Source organism: Rutilus rutilus (assembly GCF_951802725.1).
Source record: "Rutilus rutilus genome assembly, chromosome: 18".
Taxonomy (NCBI): Eukaryota; Metazoa; Chordata; class Actinopteri; order Cypriniformes; family Leuciscidae; genus Rutilus; species Rutilus rutilus.
The window spans coordinates 28529874-28550581 of NC_140231.1; the positions used below are offsets into that span (position 1 = coordinate 28529874).

At 36.3% G+C, this 20708-nt stretch overlaps 1 protein-coding gene across 1 annotated transcript; it reads right to left on the minus strand.

The window, feature by feature from the left end:
• Nucleotides 1-3288: 3288 nt before the first annotated feature.
• Nucleotides 3289-14146, minus strand: wdr41 (WD repeat domain 41). Its single transcript, XM_084387567.1, has 13 exons — nucleotides 13622-14146; nucleotides 11820-11935; nucleotides 10919-10967; nucleotides 9857-9985; nucleotides 9712-9774; nucleotides 9469-9580; nucleotides 8711-8773; nucleotides 8494-8595; nucleotides 8196-8380; nucleotides 7987-8108; nucleotides 7824-7909; nucleotides 6881-7017; nucleotides 3289-4777 (listed from the first exon to the last, which is right to left on the minus strand). The coding sequence occupies exons 1-13, from the start codon at nucleotides 13667-13669 to the stop codon at nucleotides 4637-4639; spliced, it is 1353 nt and encodes a 450-aa protein (XP_084243693.1). The 5' UTR covers nucleotides 13670-14146; the 3' UTR covers nucleotides 3289-4636.
• Between the last annotated feature and the right edge of the window lie 6562 nt (nucleotides 14147-20708).

The window sequence follows — 20708 nt, forward strand, 5'->3', positions numbered from 1 at the left end:
AAAAAAAAACCTAATCGTTTTTTTTTTAAGTGTAGCTGTTAGTGTCATTTGTTATTTGGGCACTTTCCGGATTACAGTTGGACGCGTAGCTGAATTGCATTGGCTCGCAAGACAGGCTGAGTAAGAATTTGTTAAATGTTTATAACTCGGTTGACGTTCAGCCTTTTACTATTAATACATTGTGTGGACGCGATTGGAAAGGAGCTTCATCTTTACGATGACTTCACAGCGACCGTTCTCGAACTCACCAGCACGACACCACCGCGAGCGCGATGACATCATAATGACGTAAACGGGTCTGATTCTACAATGCCCTTGTAAGATGGCAGCAGCTGTTTTTGTTGTTCTTCGGTTGGCAGTGCATCTCAGCGACTGTGTTTTTAAGCATTGTGCAGTTAAAGGCATGTGGTGCACATTCAGCAGCTCGCAGGGTTTTGATTTTCCTCTTTCCTGTTCTCTCATCCTTCCTGATTCTATCTGTTTCCCTCCCTTTTTTCTTGTTGCTTTAATGTGGTCATAAGGGTAGAACAGTGCACTTTTGAAGCCTCTATATGTAATGTGTTATATAAAGTATTATATAAAGTATAATTCTTAATGCATGCTATATCAGTGGGTTTTGGCCAATATTAACATTTTTAAATCATTACTTTTGATTCAGACAATATTTTTTACCAGATGATGTCAGGGATTATTTTTTCCAATTAAAAAAAAATAAAATTTGTATGTGTAAAGTGTTTCAGTGTAACCACTGGTATACACTATGATTTAACACATGAAATTTGGTAATGATTTATGAATTTTAAAGGTATTGTGTTTTTTAAAGCTATAACTGTGGTCACAATTTTGTACAAGAACTGATTTATTATATAAATGCATTAAGAATTATTTTATAATATACTATATAAGCATGCCAATATATATATTTTTTTTTGAGCTCTACAGATACAAATGCTGCAGTACAAATTATGGCGGATGCTCTTGTCACCATCTAGTGGTAAATCTAAAGAACTATATGCATTATAAAGGGATAGTTCACCACCAAAAAACCTGTTCCAAACCTGTATGAATTTCCTTCTTCTGCTGAACACAAAATATATTTTGCAAAATGTGTGTAACCAGAACAGTTGATGGACCCCATTCACTTCCATATTATATATATTTTTTCCATTCTATGGAAGTCAATGGGGACTATCAACTGTTCGTTACACACATTCTTCAAAATATATTTTGTGTTCAGCAGAAGAAAGCAATTCAAATAGGGAACAACTTGGACTATAATTTTAACTCTATTGATGGTGTTACGTAGTTGCATTTCACATAAATATGAATTAACAAGTATCAATGAGCTTGTGTTTGTTTATTTCTTAGGAAAAAAAATGTTTTGTTCATTTTTTTATAGCTGTTTAATCATGTTACCTAAAGTCCTTATGATCAGTAATCAAGGAAAGTACAACAAACAAAGTTTCTACCAGTCAAACGCTTGGACACACTTGAAAAACATTCTTTTAAATTGTACAAATTAAGAATAAGTAGGTGTGTCCTAACTTTTGACTGGTCGAGTACACAAATGTGCCCAATTTACGGACAGGACGTGCTCTCATTTATTGCGTGATGGTGAATTTGATCCGTTATCAAACGACAATCAAATGACATGGTCAAAATGAAATTTGCACGATGGAACAAATTCCAGTGGAGATTCTCAGACGAGCCTTGAGCCTTGGAGCCGACAGAGATAAGCCATAGAACACACTAGAACTAATAATGGAAGTGTAGGTCAGAAGATGATGTGTCTATTCCCTCTTTTCCTGTCCTCCACCCCGCTCATCCTCTCTCTTCCTGTCTTCTGTAGACCTGCATTATCCTGCTCAGTGGCAAAACATTTCATTGCATTGTCACACTCAGGCTTTATAGGTAATTTGAAGTACAAAACGTAACCAGGGAAAGTCAGGTGTTTTGACTATGAATTTATATGGACTCTTTTAAAGATATTAATATGAATATGTAGAGTGTAGAGAGCAAACTGAAGCTGATGCCTTAATCTCCGTTATAGACACGTGGTGGGTTAAACCGGTCCTCATTCACGCAACACTGATGATGAGATTCTACAGCAGATTTAAAATATGACGTGACCATGTGATTGTTTCTTTTCAGGAGTTTATGTGATATAAACATGAGGATTATTAGTTGTTCCGGAGGTTGTTGGATCATTTAGTTACTGGTGGCTTTGTTGTTGAATGTTTAGTGATGGTGTGCGTAAAGAAACAGTCTGGATTCAGTACAAGATTTATCAATATTTGGGGGCATAATTTCGAACACAATAGAAAATCATTTTGACTCATCCCTCTGTACATTTTTTTTTTTATCTTCTTTTATTTTTTAAAAAGCAAAGCAAATGTCGCAGTTACAGTAGTGTACTTAAAAGTTCCAGAGGGTTTAAAATCAGAGACATAAAGCTCATATTTATGAAAAAATACATTTATTATAATTTATAATATTATTGTTGTAATATTAAAGTCATGATTTTAAAGCTGGAACTCATTTCTAAGGTGGATGAACTTCTATTTAAGCATTACTGATGTCATTTCTGCGGTTGATTTCTGGACTCCTTGTGCATAATTTAACGATCCTTCCTTTATTTTCAAGAGTCACAATTATTTTAGCTTTGAGGTCAATATTATGACATCAGTGCTGTTGACAACTTGAGCCTAAATATTTCTTTAATTAGAGATGGTTACTGTTATGTTATAGGTTCACCCAAAAGGCTCATTTTTAATTTTAGCTGCGTCTTATTTCAGATTCAGAGAATCTCAACGCTCAGGCTCATGGGAAGCCCTCATGCTCCGTCCATTATCACTAACTAGCTGTGTTTCCATCCACCTATTTTTATGCATAAAAATTCTGAAAATGTGCATAAAATACCCAATTGAGGTGGGTACATTTTTATCCAATAAGAAGACTATGATGGAAAGAGATTTACCAAATAAATCCTTCGATGTGCAACAACAAACTCACGTGACTTTGCTTCAACAGATGATGTGATTGGATAACTGAAATAACCAGTGGACCAATTGCATCGCACAGCAGCTCAAATGTTGGTTCGGTCGTTCTGAAACGCCATCCTGTCGTCCGAATGATTTGGTTTAATTCCCTCTCAGAAGGATCTCACATGATTGCGTTCCCAAAAACCAGCAAATGAACGAAAGATATCATGACAGCGTTTATTGCGTTAATTTATGCCACAGTGGCTTCCCCGATTGTAACACCTTACTTTTTTTTTTTTTTCGCCAATTTACAATTTTGTTCTCTTGAACACGTGGGATGGAAACGGTGCTTTATTCGCAGATGTTTTATGCGATATTCCAATTTTGGGCATGTTAAATTTACAACTGGATGGAAACATAGCTACTGTCAGTACAGCATACTTTACTACCTTACTAACTTTACCTAACTACCTAAAGTATTAAAAAAAAGGTGAAATAATTCATGACGGATTAGTCCACGGTCATGTATTGAACGTTGTCGTGAATCTTTTCAAAGTCTCATCCGTCACACTTCACCCTCACAATCAAAGGGCTCTCTTATTGGCACACCATTATGACCTCACAGTGACATCATAGCCAGGGGCGGGTCTTGCTCTGAGAACCGGATGAGACGCAGCCTGGTCGATTAGCGAGCGTGAACTGTATCGATCGATGGGTGCAGATTCTGTGCCAATTACTGTATTTTTGAAGTACTGGGAATGCACACTAGCATTTTTCTTGCGCAAATGTATATTAACTATTTTTTACTGAACAAATCGATCACTAAAAGTAAAAGTGGTCACATGTCATTCAACAGGTTGCTTTGTCGAAGGATTTTTTTTTTGTTGTTGTATTGTCAGTTGTACAAAAGAAATGCATAAAACGTCTGTTTGCTTTGTTTCTGTTTGATTCTGTCTCTACATCTGCTGTCGTTTCGAGATTTCACTCCAACTCTGAAACCATTGTGTTTGTGACACACACACAAAAATAAAAATTTGCAATAACGTGTTTGTGATCTGATTTTACATGGACACACCAAGCTTTAATCAACTGCACTTTCGTCAGAAATACAGAAGCATACATTCAAGAGGTATTCAAAATCACTATTTTGGTTTCATTTAACCAGATCAGGTCAGCCAGAAATGAGCAATACTTCTACATATATATTGGTCATTTCAACATATACTAATACATTCAAATCAAAAGTTGTGTGCATCACTGTGAACTAACATGAACAACTGTATAAAGTAACATTAACAAAGGTTAATACATGCTGTAACAAAATGATCATGCTCATTCTTAGTTCATATTAGCTAATGCAGCCTATAAACTATTGTAAAGTGTTACCATTGCACTTTTAAAAAATCAGTTTTAAAATTACACTCGCATCAATCACACAATATATACAAATCAACAGAAGTTTACTATAAGACACTTATTTAAAACCCACTCATAAAACCAACAAATTAAAAATCACAACATTGTAAGCATTGTATCATACTGAAACAATTTGAAGTTAAAACACTGATGTGATGCAGATGTTAGTAAGGCAAAGAAAGGTGTTCATATTTAAAACACGACCTGAAGATGATGGGGGGAAATGTTTGCAGGTTAGGTCACAGTTCCTGGTTTTCCTCCAGTTTCTGGAAGACGGCGAGACTGCGGAGTTGAGACTGCATCTCTCCATCCTTCCACACGATGAGCAGGTGATCCGTGGAGCAGGTGACCAGACCCTTCTCCTTAAAACTCAGGAACATCTGGAACACAAGCCACATTCCTTTAGTCACATAACGTATCCACGTCACTTTTAACGTAAGTTCCTGGATCAACATTCCAATCAACCAATCAGATTTGAGGGACAGGTTTACAATTTTGTCAAGTTTAGGCTTAAAAGCAGGGTTAGGTGCTTCTACATCAGTGTTCGGGATGACTTATGGGTAGGGATAGGGTTAGGACTAAATTTTATGACAGGAAAGTTGTTCCAGCTCAACAAAGTTTGTTGATCCAGGAACATGTCTTGGCAAAATCACAGTGACCGCCTGGCTTCCGCTTTCAGTTATTTTTAGCAATAGCCTACAAAACAGCTTGTGTTATGCTGCTTGATATTGCAAACTTGTATTTCTTACCATATTACCTGAATGTATTGTCATAGTTATAAACACTGGCTTGCACACATTCACAGATAGCTTCCGCGTTGGAAAAAAAGTAGGTGGATAAATACGTTTTTGTTATTCGTAAGTCAAATGCCATTAAGATAAGCCATAAACTGAGTGACATATTTTGGGTTAAAGGTACAAAAATTCATCATGTTGTATAAGTTCTGTCCAACACACTATTTTATGTTTTAGTGGCTAATTGGTGAATTCAATATGATTTGAATATTCCCACTGATGGTTAGGTTTAGGGCTGGACCTTCATGCTTATGTGCTTTCTAAAAATCCACACAAATCACGCCGTAATTCATACAAAATCGTCACTTCGTAAAATACTTATGTTTTCACATAATTACAGTGAGCATAACTAAAGCAGAAAGAATTGGCACGTTTGAATATTTGGTTTGACATTTCACGACAACTAAAATGTTTTTGTTGATAAATTATCTTTCGAAATCTTTCTAAAAATTCGAAATGAAGAAATTTACTTGAGAAGCAAAATGACTTTGTCAAATTGATTAAAATGAAGTGAGTTAATGATTAAACAAGAACAAATATCTACAACAACAAAAAAAAGGTACTTCTAAGGAAAAACAAGATTATTTTTCGGACCCTCTTGGCAGATATTTGCTCTTGTTTTAAGTATAAACTCACTTAATCTTGATCCATTTTTCAGTCATTTTGCTTCTCAAGTAAATATATCTTTATTTAAGAAAGTTAATTTGTACTGGAAAGCAAGACAAAAATACTGAGTAAGAAATCCTTAACCCGAACTAAAACAAATGACAATAAAATAAAGGATATTTTAATCTAAAGACAAAATAACATGACAAAAAAATTACCCAACGTGCATGAAATCCAGCTTACGTAACTAAAAGTGTCTGCATTCATATGATGCCGTAGTAGATTCAAGGCAAACATTTTATCGGTTTTTAACATTTTATGCGAGTTCCCTGGGAGTCGAACCCGTGACCTTGGCGTTGCTGGAGCCAAATCTCTAGCAGCTACAGGAACTAGAACATTCTTAAACTTTATACACAGAACTAATAATAGAAGTGTAGGTCATTAGATGAAGTCTCAATTCGCCTCTTTTCCTGTCCTCCACCCCTCTCATCCTCTTCTGACGTTTCTGTTTCAGGGTTAAAAATGCTACTGTAAGTCAAATCCGCTCCTGTTAGCCTCCACTGCCTTGGCCAAACTAACATTTTCATAGTCAGAGACGGGTTTAAAATATATATATGTATATTTAAAGTTTTAAAAAAAAAATCCTGCCAAGCTCAGATAGTGTAATAAGACATTGAACATACCTTAAAAGAACAGTCATCAATTACTCATCCCTCTTGTTTTATATGCATGCCTAAATCACTTTAAGACAAGCAAATAGTCAAACTTGCTGAAGTTTATTGAAACATGCAATATGACTCGATAACATAATGCTAATGTGATGGGTGTGCTGGTGAAACAGACTACATGTCAGGTGATCAATGCGAAAGTTGACTTGTATGTAGATCGCATCCTTCACTCTGTCAGAAAGTTTAATTAAACTGCAGGTCAAAACGATTCTCTGCTCCATCCAGGATCAATGACTCCTAATAAGACACTGTTTCTACACTCATAATCAAAAGCTTTCATCTAAAACTAGTTCGTGAAACTAGGTCGATCACTAGAAAAATCACCCGTGCCACATTACCCACATGTATACTGTACCTGCACAGCTCCAGAGTGACCAATCAGATCACCGTTCAGTTCCAGCGAGCGCAGACCAGGGACTTCTGGGAGTTTCATGACAGGAGGGCATGACTGCTTACTGGACCGGCCAAAAGTGCCAAACATGCCAAAAAACCCTGAAAGAGAGAGCAAACATCTCATTTGGCCAAACCACTCGAAAAATACACTGCACTCATGATAATGTAAAATCATTATGATTCATTTAGACTTTAAAAGAAACCTATAAGCTTCTGCTTTCAGTCATATTTGTTAGAAAAAAATTTGCAACATTTATTAAACTTTGTTAACGTTATTTAATAAATACATTCATGTTCATGTTAGTTCACAACTTCACAACTTTTGCTTTAAAAAAAAATATTATGTTGAACTAAAATGAATAAATGCTGTAGACGTATTGCTCATTGTTAGTTCGTGTTAACTAATCTTATTGTAAATTGTTACCATTATAACTAAATAATTATGATATTAAAGATGTATTTAAGTTATACAAGCGAGGGATATAGTCATCTAGACATTATCCCAAAATTACAATTGCTGCAATAGGCCAATCAGAATCAAGTATCCCTGAGTAATAATTATAAATAGGATAACATTATATACTATCTTTTCTTATGTTATTATAATAACATTTATTATCATAGTTTATTATTAATAGCAAATTAATTGAAGAACATCAAAGCTGTTCGATTTAAATATTGGTGGTCGTTCAGGACGTCTCTCGGTTTATCATTTTACAGCAGCTGGACTGAACCACTCTGCACAGGATGGCCAGATGAATGATGACATGAGAACATCTGGATCAATTTCAGAAAAAGGGAAGGAAGGATGTGGGTTGTGATGGAAAGAGGAAAGGGGTGAGAGGGCATTTAAAAGATCAAACGGATGGATGCCTGAGCTGTGAAAGGGGGCGTGTCCTGCTCACCTGAGGAGGCGGGTTCAGCGGGAAGGGGGAGGTCCTGTAACTCCCACATCCTCACACTGCCGTCCTCAGAGCACGACATCAACTGCCTAAAAACACACTTTGCTTTAGTCAAATGCTTCACAAAAGATGTTTCGGAGAACGTAGATACGGATGCCTTTCATACCCGTCCTTCTGCAGCATGGTGTGCAAGACATTGGAGTCATGGGCGATCTTCCTGTACGCCACCACGCTCTTCATCGGCACATTATAAACATACAGACCACTGCCTACAGCCGCCACTATAAACTGAGGCAACATTCACATGATGCAATTATCATACATAAATGCATTTTCTCTATTTATAATGGAATTTCAGCTTCTACGCTCCTTTACCTCTCCGTCTGAGCTCATGTGTCGAATGGACTTCTCGATCGGTTTCTGTTGAGTCAGTCTGACCTCTGATTGGCTGTCTACTGCTGGCTCCTCCCACACAATGTGCTCATAAGCCTGGATCGTCCAATCCACTGAATCCCAGATGATGAGCTCACCGATATGAGAGCCACTCGCAAACAAGCCGTCTGAGATGAACAAAAACGCAACAATACTCAACACAAGCTGGTAGTAGATACAAAACTATCTTAATGTGTGTATGGGGAATGAATATAGGATTGATTTCCATTAAACGTCTCACCGTTGATGGTGATGAGAGAATGGATGGTGTCCCGATGGTCAGCTAGATGACGCATGGCCATGACCACAATGTCTGAGCCGGACAGGTTCAACTTAAAAATCACTGAAACATCAGAAATCACTTCAAATCATTCATTTAACTACAAGCAAAGAAGCACTACAAGCACTATTCATTTTTTTTAGGTATTCAACATCTTGAAAAATTATTTTTCAGTTACCAATCTCTTTATCCATGGCAGCTGCAATGAAGTTCTTCGGTAGCTCCAGCATAGCTGAGATTCCTTCAGAATGAAGCAGAAAATGTATTAAAATAATTTTATTTAAATACACTGTACATATACTGTTCAAAAGTTTGGGGCCAGTAAGATTTTTTTTTTTAAAGAAATTAAAGCATCAGCAAGGATGACATTAAAGACATAGTGCTACAAAATAATTCTATTCTATTTCTATTCATATTTCTATTCAAAAGATCTTTCTATTCATCAAAGAATCCTGAAAATCTGAATCTCTCATTGTTTTAAAAAAATATATATATTTATTTATAAAATATTTCTACCAATATTAAGCAGCATAGCTCTTTTCAACAATAAGAAATGTTTCTTGAGCAGCAAATCATCATATTTGAATGATTTCTGAAGGATCATGTAACACTGAAGACTGGAGTAATGATGCTGAAAATTCAGCTTTGATCACAGGAATAAATTACATTTTAAAATATAATAAAATAGACTTTTTTACTGTATTTTAGATTTAAAAAATGTAGCCTTGGTGAGCATAAGAGACATTTGAAAGTAGTTTGAAAACAATTATTTTGGCAATTCTATTGTGTTTTATAGACAGTTTCTGATCTTTGGCAGAAGTTCCTGTGTAGAATTTGCTCTTCAGGAACTTTATTCATACATTTATTTATCTGTGTGTGTGTGTGTGTGTGTGTGTGTGTGTGTGTGTGTGTGTGTGTGTGTGTGTGTGTGTGTACCTTCATCACTGTGATGAACTGTTTTACACTGCAGCTCAAAGTCTCTGTTCCAAACACACAGTTCATTTCCACCCGAGAGCCAGACGTCCAAGCGATCCAACACCAGCAAACACTGAAAAACACACACATCAATCAGTGTGTAAACACACAGAGTCCACCTACACACACTGAAAGAGGAACACACAATCCAAACCATCTGCACACTGAAACAGGAAGTTGGCCACACACACAGTTCACGTGTACCTTCACAGAGGACTGGAGATCAGATATATTCTGCACTCGGTTTCCTGAATCTGGATCCCATAACTGCTGTAGAATTAAGGACAACCATCAACAAACACACACACTCACACTCACTTCAGCAGAACGTGTGTGTGTAAAAGGATACACTGAGTGTTCGGTCTGATGATGCTGTAATGAGCGCTGTGTGTGTGTTTCCACCTCTGATGATGGTGTATGATGTCATCGCAGTGATCTGCTGCGTATGGCCGCGCAACTCCAACAAACAATCACCAGTCTGAAACACACACACACACACACACACACACACACACACACACACACAAACAAATTCTGCTGGTTTTTCACTTATATTGAGCTTGAGGTCAGAGAGTAAATGTAATATAGTAATATGACCGTGGACAATTAAAACTTAAATTTTTATTTATTTTATAAAAGCGTGAACAAAGAAAAACACCCTCAACAAACTGTTGCAAAATATGAATACATCAAGCTCAATATTGTCAATATTGTGAAAAGATATATATAAATATAAATAAAAAAATATATATAAATGAGTGCTGTCAAATCGATTATATGCGATTAATAGCATCTAACATACATACACACACACACATATATATATATGAAATGAAATAAAATAATATATATTTATTTAAAATAAAATAATTTTCATTACAGAAGGCTTTTTAGAACTGTGGTGTCACAATGCAAAGGTCTTAAAATTAGGCTTTTTTAATAACAATAAATTATTAAGGCTGTCAAATCGATTAATCATGATTAATCGCATCTAACAAAAAAGTTTTTATTTACATTATATGTGTGTGTGTATATATTATATTACTATAATATATATTATTATTGTGTATATATATATTTATATATATATATATATATGTCTGTGACACGCACACAGACATATATAAATATATATACACACACACACATATATACTAATGTAAATAAAAACTTTGTTAGAGGTGATTAATAGCAATGAATCAATTTGACAGCCCTAATTATTATTAGTACTAATATTAAATAGTTTTATTATTGGCAATATTATTATTAATATTATTTTTTTAATACTATTTATGCCAAAATACAATCAGCCAGCACCAGGCTGACTTCTAACCTATTTCATGTATTTACCATATCATTAACATATCATTTACATACGATTAGCATATTCCAGAAGTTCAGTTCTGCTCACCTCAACATTCCAGATCAGCACCAGACCATCGTCTCCGGCAGAGGCAAACCTGACAACCACAAAACACACAGAGGCCATGCTACTTTATCTGCATTAACTAGTTGAGTGGTTAAATAAAGCAAACCGCAAAGCACAAAATATATCAAACATCACGGTAGCACTTTATTTTACAGTACACGCACTTTCGATGTACTATCCTACCAAAGTACTGAATAATGTAAGGTAACGAACTACATGGGTTAAGGTTAGGTTCAGGGTTAGAACCTAGTTATTACTCAGTAAGTGTCACTACTACAATAAGTACATGTGAAACAGTACTGTAAAATAAAGTGCAACCAACATCGCCTGCTTGAAATAAAAAGCATGCACTAGGACAGTTCCTCTCTTCTGATTGGATCTTAACAAATGCTGCGGTCACCTTTGACCTCTCGAGCTCAGAAACGAATGGTCTGCAGGAAGAACAGGAGAATGAAACTATGATAAAGGGATGAGACAGAGGAAGTATGAAAGGCTTTGGAGAAGAGAAACAGGACTCGGGACTCTAAAAGCAATCAGTGACGTTCTGCACACTGCCCTCACCTGAAACACTCCTATACTGAACCCAGATCACCAGGAGCAGCCAGCCGGAACACACACACACACACACACACTCTTCAAGAACAATAACCCCTGCCCTGCGCCGTGTGTTTGTATATACATGAGCTTTTTAAAAGCGGTTAATGCGGACGGGCCCGGAGCCGATGGACACCATCAAGTGTGTGTTGAAGTGCACACACGCCAAACTCCCTGAAGCTGTGATGATTAAGCTCTTGTCACGCTCTGTAAGTTTGCTTTTGGAGATTATCTGACTCGGTCTTAGCTGTCAATCACTGGTCAGGGGCAGAAGAAGAGGATTGCTCACCTTAAGTCATCAATCTGCACCAGAAATCGAACAATGTCAAAGTGTCCTTTCAGCACCTGCATCTCCGTGAAACAGTTTTTGGGCTGTTCCTCCCCAATGAACAGCGCCGCGCTCTTCTGCCCACGGAGAGAATATAATAGACAAACGAATCATTGCTTCAATCTAGCACAGAATGTGCTGAAATGACTGCTGTTTGCTGGACTGCGTCGGCCTGTCTTTAAGAGAACTGGACACTGAAACTTGCTTCTTATCTTCTGCTTATTGGTAAATAATGACAACAAAATGGGCATGGGTTATGCTAAACTGGAGTTTTTGTGACTTTTAGAACAGCCTTTTTTTTTTTTACCTTTACTCCAGCCTAACTTTTCTGTGCTGTCTTATTAAATAAAACACATTTTGGTCAAAAGTTTGGAAACATTCATGTTTTTGAAAGTAGTCTACAGTAAAAGCAGTATGATTGTGAAATATTATTCAAATTTTAATAACTGGTTTCTGTTGTAATATATTTTAAAATATCAAAGCTGAACTTTCAAAAGCCATTATTTTAGTCTCAGTGTCACATGATCCTTCAGAATTCATTCTAAGAGCATTTCTTATTATTATCAATGTTGAAAACAGTTTTAGCTGCTTTTTTTTAAATCACTGTACACAGACATAAATAAGTTTGGGGTAAGTAAGATTTTATTTATAAAATAAAAGAAATTTATACTTTTATTTAGCAAAGGCACATTAAATTGATTTAAAAAGACAGTAAAGAAATTTATGAAATGAATATATATTATAAACAGTTATATTTATAATAAATGTTGTTCTTTTGAACTTTCCATTCATTAAAGAGGCAGAAAAAAAAATCACAGTTTCCACCAAAATATTAAGCAGCACAACTGATTTCAACATTGATAATAATAATAAATGTTTCTTGAGCATCACATCATCATATTAGAGTGATTTCTGAAGGATCATGTGACACTGAAAATTCAGCTTTGATCACAGGATTAAAACAGGAACCAGTTCATTTAAATTGCAATAATATTTCACAATATTACTGTTTTTACTGTATTTTTTATCAAATAAATTCAGCCTTGGGGAGATTAAGAGACTTAATGTTTCCAAACTTTTGACCGGTACTGTATATGTATTTTATATATATATATATATATATATATATATATATATATATACACAAATATAAATATATATATGTATGTATGTGTATGTGTGTGTGTGTATATATATATATATATATATATATATATATATATATATATATATATATATATGTATGTGTGTGTGTGTGTGTGTGTTTGTGTATATATGAAGAGTTCAGATGCAATATTTAAGTTCAGTAATTTCACTTTAATGACAATTAATAGGTATTTTTCATTGCCATTAAAGTGAAATAACTGAACATAAACATAAAAACTTGATAAAAATTATCATTTTAGAAGAAAATTTCAGATGGCACTTAGAGGCTTTTGCATCTGAAGTCTTCATATATATATATATATATATATATATATATATATATATATATATATTATTATTATTTTTTTTTTTTTTTTTTTTCAATAAACATCTTGCATGACTTTATGGACTTTATGTATGCAAGTAACTAGCAAGTCTGAACTGTCAATCCTGGCATAGTTGTTTCTCTACATATATTGATAGATGGTACAATGCACTTTATAAACACTTAATGGCATTATGTAATATAATCTTAAAGAGAAATGAAACAGACAGCAGTTTCACAGAATGACCCATCTATCCACTGTATCTGTGGTTTATGGTGTGTTCTTACTCACCTCCACTGTCCCCTGCGCCTCTCGACCCCCCAGAATCCATCGCAGCATGCTGGCCTTTAAAAAGCCAACTGATTATACATGCAAACTAACGGATTTTGAATGAAAATAAATAATAAGACAAATCAGTGTCTCTGCATGTTGCGAAACCGCCTGGCGGAGACGCGCGCTCCGAGTTGATACTCTTTATTAAAACATAAAATCAGTCGCGTTAACTGAATCTCTACTGGAATGTATTTACAACTGTGACACATCGAAACACTGTAGCGATTTTTGATTGACAGGACGCGTCTGATACAGTGTGTTAGTTCTGCTCCGGTTCTGCTTTCGATCCAAAAAAACACTTCAGTTACACCGGATAAAGGAGTCAAATCACTGTCGATGTTCGGAAACGTTCATATAAAATCATCTTTTATCACTCTGAGAGCATTTTCGACCAGATTAGTCTCTGATCTATGACAGCGACATATCAGCTGCTGTCTGACTATAAACAATCTGCGAACTCATGTGACTAACTACGGAAGCTTCAAGGGGACACACGTGACCCACAGTGTTTTCGAAGTGAAAAACACCAAAGGTCCACATTTGATCATACGCTGCCAGTTAGTTTCTTGATGAAACAGTCTCAATCTAAAACAAATTAAGCAGCAATCTGTGATATTGTGTTTATGTATTTTTTTTTCCTGCTAACTAAACTTTTGTAGATCATTTATTAGGCTTTAAATTATTATTTATTGTATTTTTATCATCATCATAATAATCATCATCATTATTTTGAATTGCATTGCTGGTATTATGGTTTATTACAAAAACAGAACATTTTATGTAAACGATATTATTATTGTTATTAGTAGTAGTAGTAGTAGTAGTATTTTAAAATGTAGGCTATTACTGGCTTATACAAAGCAAAACATTATCTGCAATATTATGTGTATGTTTTTCTGTAAGAAAATTGCTGCAGGTAATTGAACCTAAATATGTTTTAGCCCTGTATTATTATGTTTATTATTTTAAATATAGCTGTTCTTGTGGTTCATCACGGAACCGCTAGATGGCAGTATGAACCAACCAACTCGAAAACCCTGTTGTGGAGGCCGTACACGCCTGTGAACTGAGAATCTAACGAGGTTATCCACAGCTTCAGGGATTAAATTCAGTATATTCTAGCATAAATGTCTATGATCTCTTCCCAAATGTATTATTCACACGCATAAAGGCAACAGTATGGCATTTGGCTACAGTATCGCACCTACTGAATGATCAAGTAAATTGATTAAAGTAGGCCTAAGCCTTTCTCTCGCGACATTCTGCCTCAGGTCTTCAAACGAGTGAGAGTGATGGACTCTGTGTGTATGCTGAGTAATTATTTGAGGATTACCATCACCTCACCTTACAGAGATGTGGCCCCTCTCAAAATCCCACAGGGCTCGTGTGACCCTTCGAGAGAGAGAGAGAGAGAGAGAATACAGGCCCACACACTTACAGATGAGCGAATCGCATGTGTTCTCAGATAGAGACGAGTGTGTGAGCGAGTGTGACCTTCATGCTGAGCTCTAGCGTTGATTTCTGATTTAGTGTCAATCCGCTGCGCTTGTCATGCCAGGCGAGGTGCTTTCCACAAGGTAATAGAAAAACTCAAGGGCAGAGAGAGAGCTAGGGGAGGGGAGGAGATGGAGGGAGATGTAACTGTGTTGGTTATCTGAACAAGGGCCACGAAAATACAGGAATGTCAAAATGCACAAGAAATTAAAGTAGGGATGGAAAGAAATGTTGGCAATTAAAAGTTCGTTTAGGCTACATTTCCTGAAAAAGAAAGCAATAAAAATGCATAAGGCCTATATGCGCAAATATATAGAATCCATTCCACACATGTAAGAGAGAGATCAACTGTAGCCGGTTACACCAAGGACCCTTTGTTCTAAATATTGGGAAATATTTGCGTGGTTCCCACCTGGACGTGGTGCCCCTGGGCACTTGCCCAATTGCGAATGGTTAATCCGCCTATGCCAAGGAGGACCATAACTATAACTTTGAGGTTTAATAATTGTTCTTATTCTGTGCTAACAGGGAAGCCCAAACAACTGTTATAACGATAACGACACGGGAAGGACATCGTTGGAAACTTGGAATCACTTTCTGTAGATTTTTTTCTATGAACCATTAAACATTGACAGCCTTGTGGACCCTAATATAGTTTTCTTTATAGTTATCGCTCTTGAGGCCCATCCACACCAAGCAGTAGCCTACTTGTCCTAATAAACTATATTAGTAATAAACTATATTAGTGTCCATAACAAGGCAATATGACGTTCTGTTTATTTTAATCGGCCACTTTAAATGCTCTAGCTCTGTAAAGTAAAGTCTGGAGGATTCTGGTTGGCTGTCAATATTTTTATAGTTCATCAGCTGAAAAAAAAAATCACACAAAAAGGGATTTTAAGGATTGTCGTTCCTCTGTATGTGCCATACCATTATCATAGTTGTGGTGTGGACTCTGCTATTTTTTTAAATTTACATTTAAAACTTACTAGCCTATAGTAGGCTAGTTATCGTCATTGAACGGGACTTTAAGGTCTACGCCAAAGTTACAACGACAATAGAGCAACAATATCGTTGGAATCACTTTCAGAACGATTTTTCCAGCTGATGAACGATAAAAACACTGACAGCCAATCAGAATCCACCCGACAAAGGTCGATTCACACATAGACAGTAGCCTTTATAAACGGGTTCACACCATGGACGATAACTAAAAAGATAACGATAAATGTTCTAAAAAAAACATTCTGAATATTAAAGAATAGCAGAGTTCACATCACAGCTATAACGATAACGGCACAGAGAAAAGATATGGTTAGAATCACTTTCAGAACGATTTTATCCAGTTGATACTGGTCAGATAAAAACGTTAACAGCCAATCAGAATTCATCCTGCTGTAACGAGCTCGTGCATTTAAAGCAACAGACAAGCATGCGCTTAGAATAAACAGAACAATATTGTCCACTGGTGTGGACCACAGTCTATGGTGTGGACCCTATAGTTATCGTTATAGTTTTCGTTATTGGTGTGTGAGCCTTAATTAAATATGCAAATATGACAATGGCATCGCACTGTCTGTCAGATTTTTTTTGTTTTAAATTTGAAATGTTCAAATTTTTATCTCAAAAAATGTGTTTTCATCTACAAAACATGCATTTGGATAGGCAGAATGAATTGCAGAAAAATGTAGGGTAAATAATCATTTAAAAAAGCAATTTCAATTGAGTGCTTTGAAAATGTAATTTTGTGCTCAAAATAGGCCTATATTAACACCTGGTCACTATAGCAGTAGCAGTATCATGTCAGACTCAATCAATTTACTGTTCTCAGTTCAGATAGATAACAGAAAATAAGGAAGATCCTACTCTCTCTCTCTCTCTCTCTCACTCTCATGCCTTCTCCTCTCCTCTCTCTGGGTCTGTCCATCCAGCGAGAGCAGAATAGATGGATATTCTAAAAGGTGCTGATTTCAGCTATAAACTGTAGGGGGAATGCGTGTGATGTTCAATAAGGCTTTCCCATACAGAGACGGAGTAGAGAAGACGAACTCGTTTATGAGCAACACACAACCCTGTCCTCCTGTATTACCCACACACTAAATTCTGCTTTACACACACACACACACATACAAACAACAGCAACACTTTGGGGGATCTGTGTGTAGTGTGTATGTTTTTCGCCTACCAAGCAAATACAGGTGGAAATATAGCCAGTAAATCACTATTGCACATGCATTTTTGAAAAGAATCAGAATCAGTTTAACTTCCTGAAAGCACCAAGCAGTCCCCTAGCAACCATGAACAAAATAGCAAACACATAGCAACGCCTGGGCAACCACCCACAACATTCTAGCATCATGATGATGACAAATCTTCAGAAAAGGTCAAAATCAGGGTTGTACAATTTTGTTTTTATGCCTTCTGAAACATCAAAGTGATATTTTTTGTGCTGTCAAATCGGCTAATTATTAGTTTTTTTAAATATATAAGGTGTGCGAGTATGTGTGTGTGTGTGTGTGTGTGTGTATATATTAACTTCCTGAAAGCACCAAGCAATCCCTTAGCAACTATATATATATCTAAACTTTTATGTTAGGTGCGATAAATTGCAATTAATTGATTTGACAGCACTAATAATTTTGTCTTAGATACTAAATCAAACATGCCGCCTGCAATTAAACATGTCAGGAAGATTCCTTTTATGACTGTTGTTGTAAAACAACTGTATTTTTGTTGCTTCTCATCATGGCAGCAATCAATTAGGCTGTATTACATCAGATTAATTCATCATCCTGGAAAAAGGTGATTTGGTTGCATCGAAATCACATAGGCCTACTTCCCTATAGGCAAAAGTATGTGACAAAAGAAGTATGTCTGAATTCACAGTCCTCATTAAAGGGGTGGTTGATTATGATTTCACTTTTCTAACTTTAGTTAGTGTGTAATGTTGCTGTTTGAGCATAAACAACATCTGCAAAGTTACTACGCTCAAAGTTCAAAGCAAAGGGAGATCTTTTCTTTTACAGAAATCGCTTTTTAAGGACTACAACAAACGACTGGTAGGGACTACACAAGCTTCCTCCCAGTGACATCACGAACCCTAACATTTACATAAACCCCGCCCCCGGGGAACGCGATTTATAGATTATCATGACAGAATATGCTAATCAATGACTAGAAGATAACTACACATAAGCTACATACATTCTTCCGAAATGTCCTGTTGCGATCTACATGTTGTCACTTCTTCTTGAGTCTCTTCATCTTTGTCTGACTCCGGTTTGAACATAAAAGGCTAAAAGTGTTTGAAATTTTCAGTGCATGTCCATGTGAGTGCTCTTGAAGCAGCTCATTTGCATTTAAAGGAACAGACACGAAACCGTGCGTTTTTGCTCACCCTCAAAAAGTGACAACTTTAACATGCTATATAAAAATATCTGTGGGGTATTTTGAGCTGAAACTTCACATACACACTCTGGGGACATCAGAGACTTATTTTACATCTTGTGAAAAGGGCATTATTTATACCACCCCTTTAAAGAGTAGGCAAAAAGTACCCGGTTGACCTACTACTTCCGATGAGATTCTGAAGTATGCATACGATGGACACTTTACTATCCCATGAGGCCACGGGAGATGATTTATGAATGACAGTGAAGCAACATAACTGATGCTGGTAGGTCACATGATAATGACAACATGGCGAATCTAGTACATCCAGGTTACATTCATCCCACACACACTCTTACTATATAGAACATACTTTTTTAGTGGTCGTGAAGTAGGCCTGATTACTAAATAAGTAGCCTACCTACTCAAGTCAGTATGCAATTTCAGACGCAGCCTAATTCAAGTTGACAGCGTTGCATCAAAAAAAATTATATGATCAATAAGTATGACAACATGTATTTACATTGCTTTAACTTTATCATGATTAAAATATTCAAGTTGACTGTACTTAATAATTTATTTAGTGTATTTACTGTATGCATATGTAGGCCTAATCCTGTTTTACCGAATGTTTGCTGACTTATAGGTCTATGTGTACACCTACATTCATTCCCCAAGTTATGTAAAATTGCGCTGAAAAAACTGTATGTTTTTTTTAATTATGCCTTAAAGTAATTTTACAGCATGTAACCTTGTAACCTCAGCTTTATGTTCTCTCTCTCTCTCTCTTAACTGCATGCCTGTAGTCTCTCACATACGTCCACATGCGCGCGCGCAGACACTGACACACACACTCTTAAGGCCTGGAAAATTAATGAGTTTTCATTCATAACCCAGACAGAGAAAGCTATATTCACCCTCCGATGCTTTATTGACTGATTTCATTTATTTACCAGAGATGGATTGGAGGTAAGCAGGCCACATTCTGCGCTCGGCTCTCTCGCGCAATGCATTGTGGCGGGTCAGTGTTCGCCTCTCTCGTCAGCGTGTGACAAATTAGCTAACGAGGAACGGCCTTCGCATTTCCACAAACTAATTAACCCGGCGGGTACTGAAACAAATTATAATATTTATGTAATATCATCTCGCATCTGTTTGCAAGGAGCACATCCGTATCACCTGATCTCTCTTTTAGACGCATGCACGCGGTCATAAATACAACCTGCCTCCTCACTATAACGCGTTCAAACATGCAGGAGAACCTCTTATATTTTATCAACATGATTCCTGATTTTCAAACACTAACATGACCAGTTCCACTGCAGGTTGGTTGATTTCGAAGCTCTCATCACAAAGGCTATAATTGCTTTTAACCTCACGCGGGCCACAATGTAGGCTATGGCTATAACTGAAGATTTGACAATTGTGTCATAGCTATAAATGTATGCAAATTTAATTAATTTCATGCTGATCATTTCAGCATCAGCCTAAATATATTCACGTGAGAATATCGGCCTATACGTAAAATTTCTTATTTTGGCGTTCTGGTCTGGATGTATGAATTATTTCAGGAGCTCTCGTACAGCAGTCATTTTGCGCCATATACATGATTGTAGCCTATTGTTATCGCATTGCTCTGTTAGACAGACAGTGATGGCGCGCTCTTGATATTGTATTTGGCTGAGTCCTGATTTCTCATCTATGAGGTCATAATGCCGAGAGCCCAACAGCCAATCAGAGGACGAGTTAATGTCAACCCCTGCAACGTCGCCAAATAGAGGAAAACGTAGTGTTGGGATAGATAATGACTCGATTTGAAACACTTAATAACTTTCAATAATAAGCCATTAGCTGACGTTATATAATGCAGATCAATAGTTAATTCATTCAAATATTATTGTAAATATTAACATAAAGGTTTGCGACATTTCTAACTAATTTGAACGTGCATTAGGCATAGGTCGGGTAGCTGATACAATATTACTACTTTAAAGGTGTATGAAGTTTTACCCAATCCTAAACAAACAAACACAGTGTTTTCCCCCACAGTGTCCCCAAGAACAACAGAAGATGCGAGCTGTCAATAATGACATATTGAAAATGATTTTATTCGTTAATTTACATTCAATCGTTATAAACATGTTCAGGAAACAAAACAGCC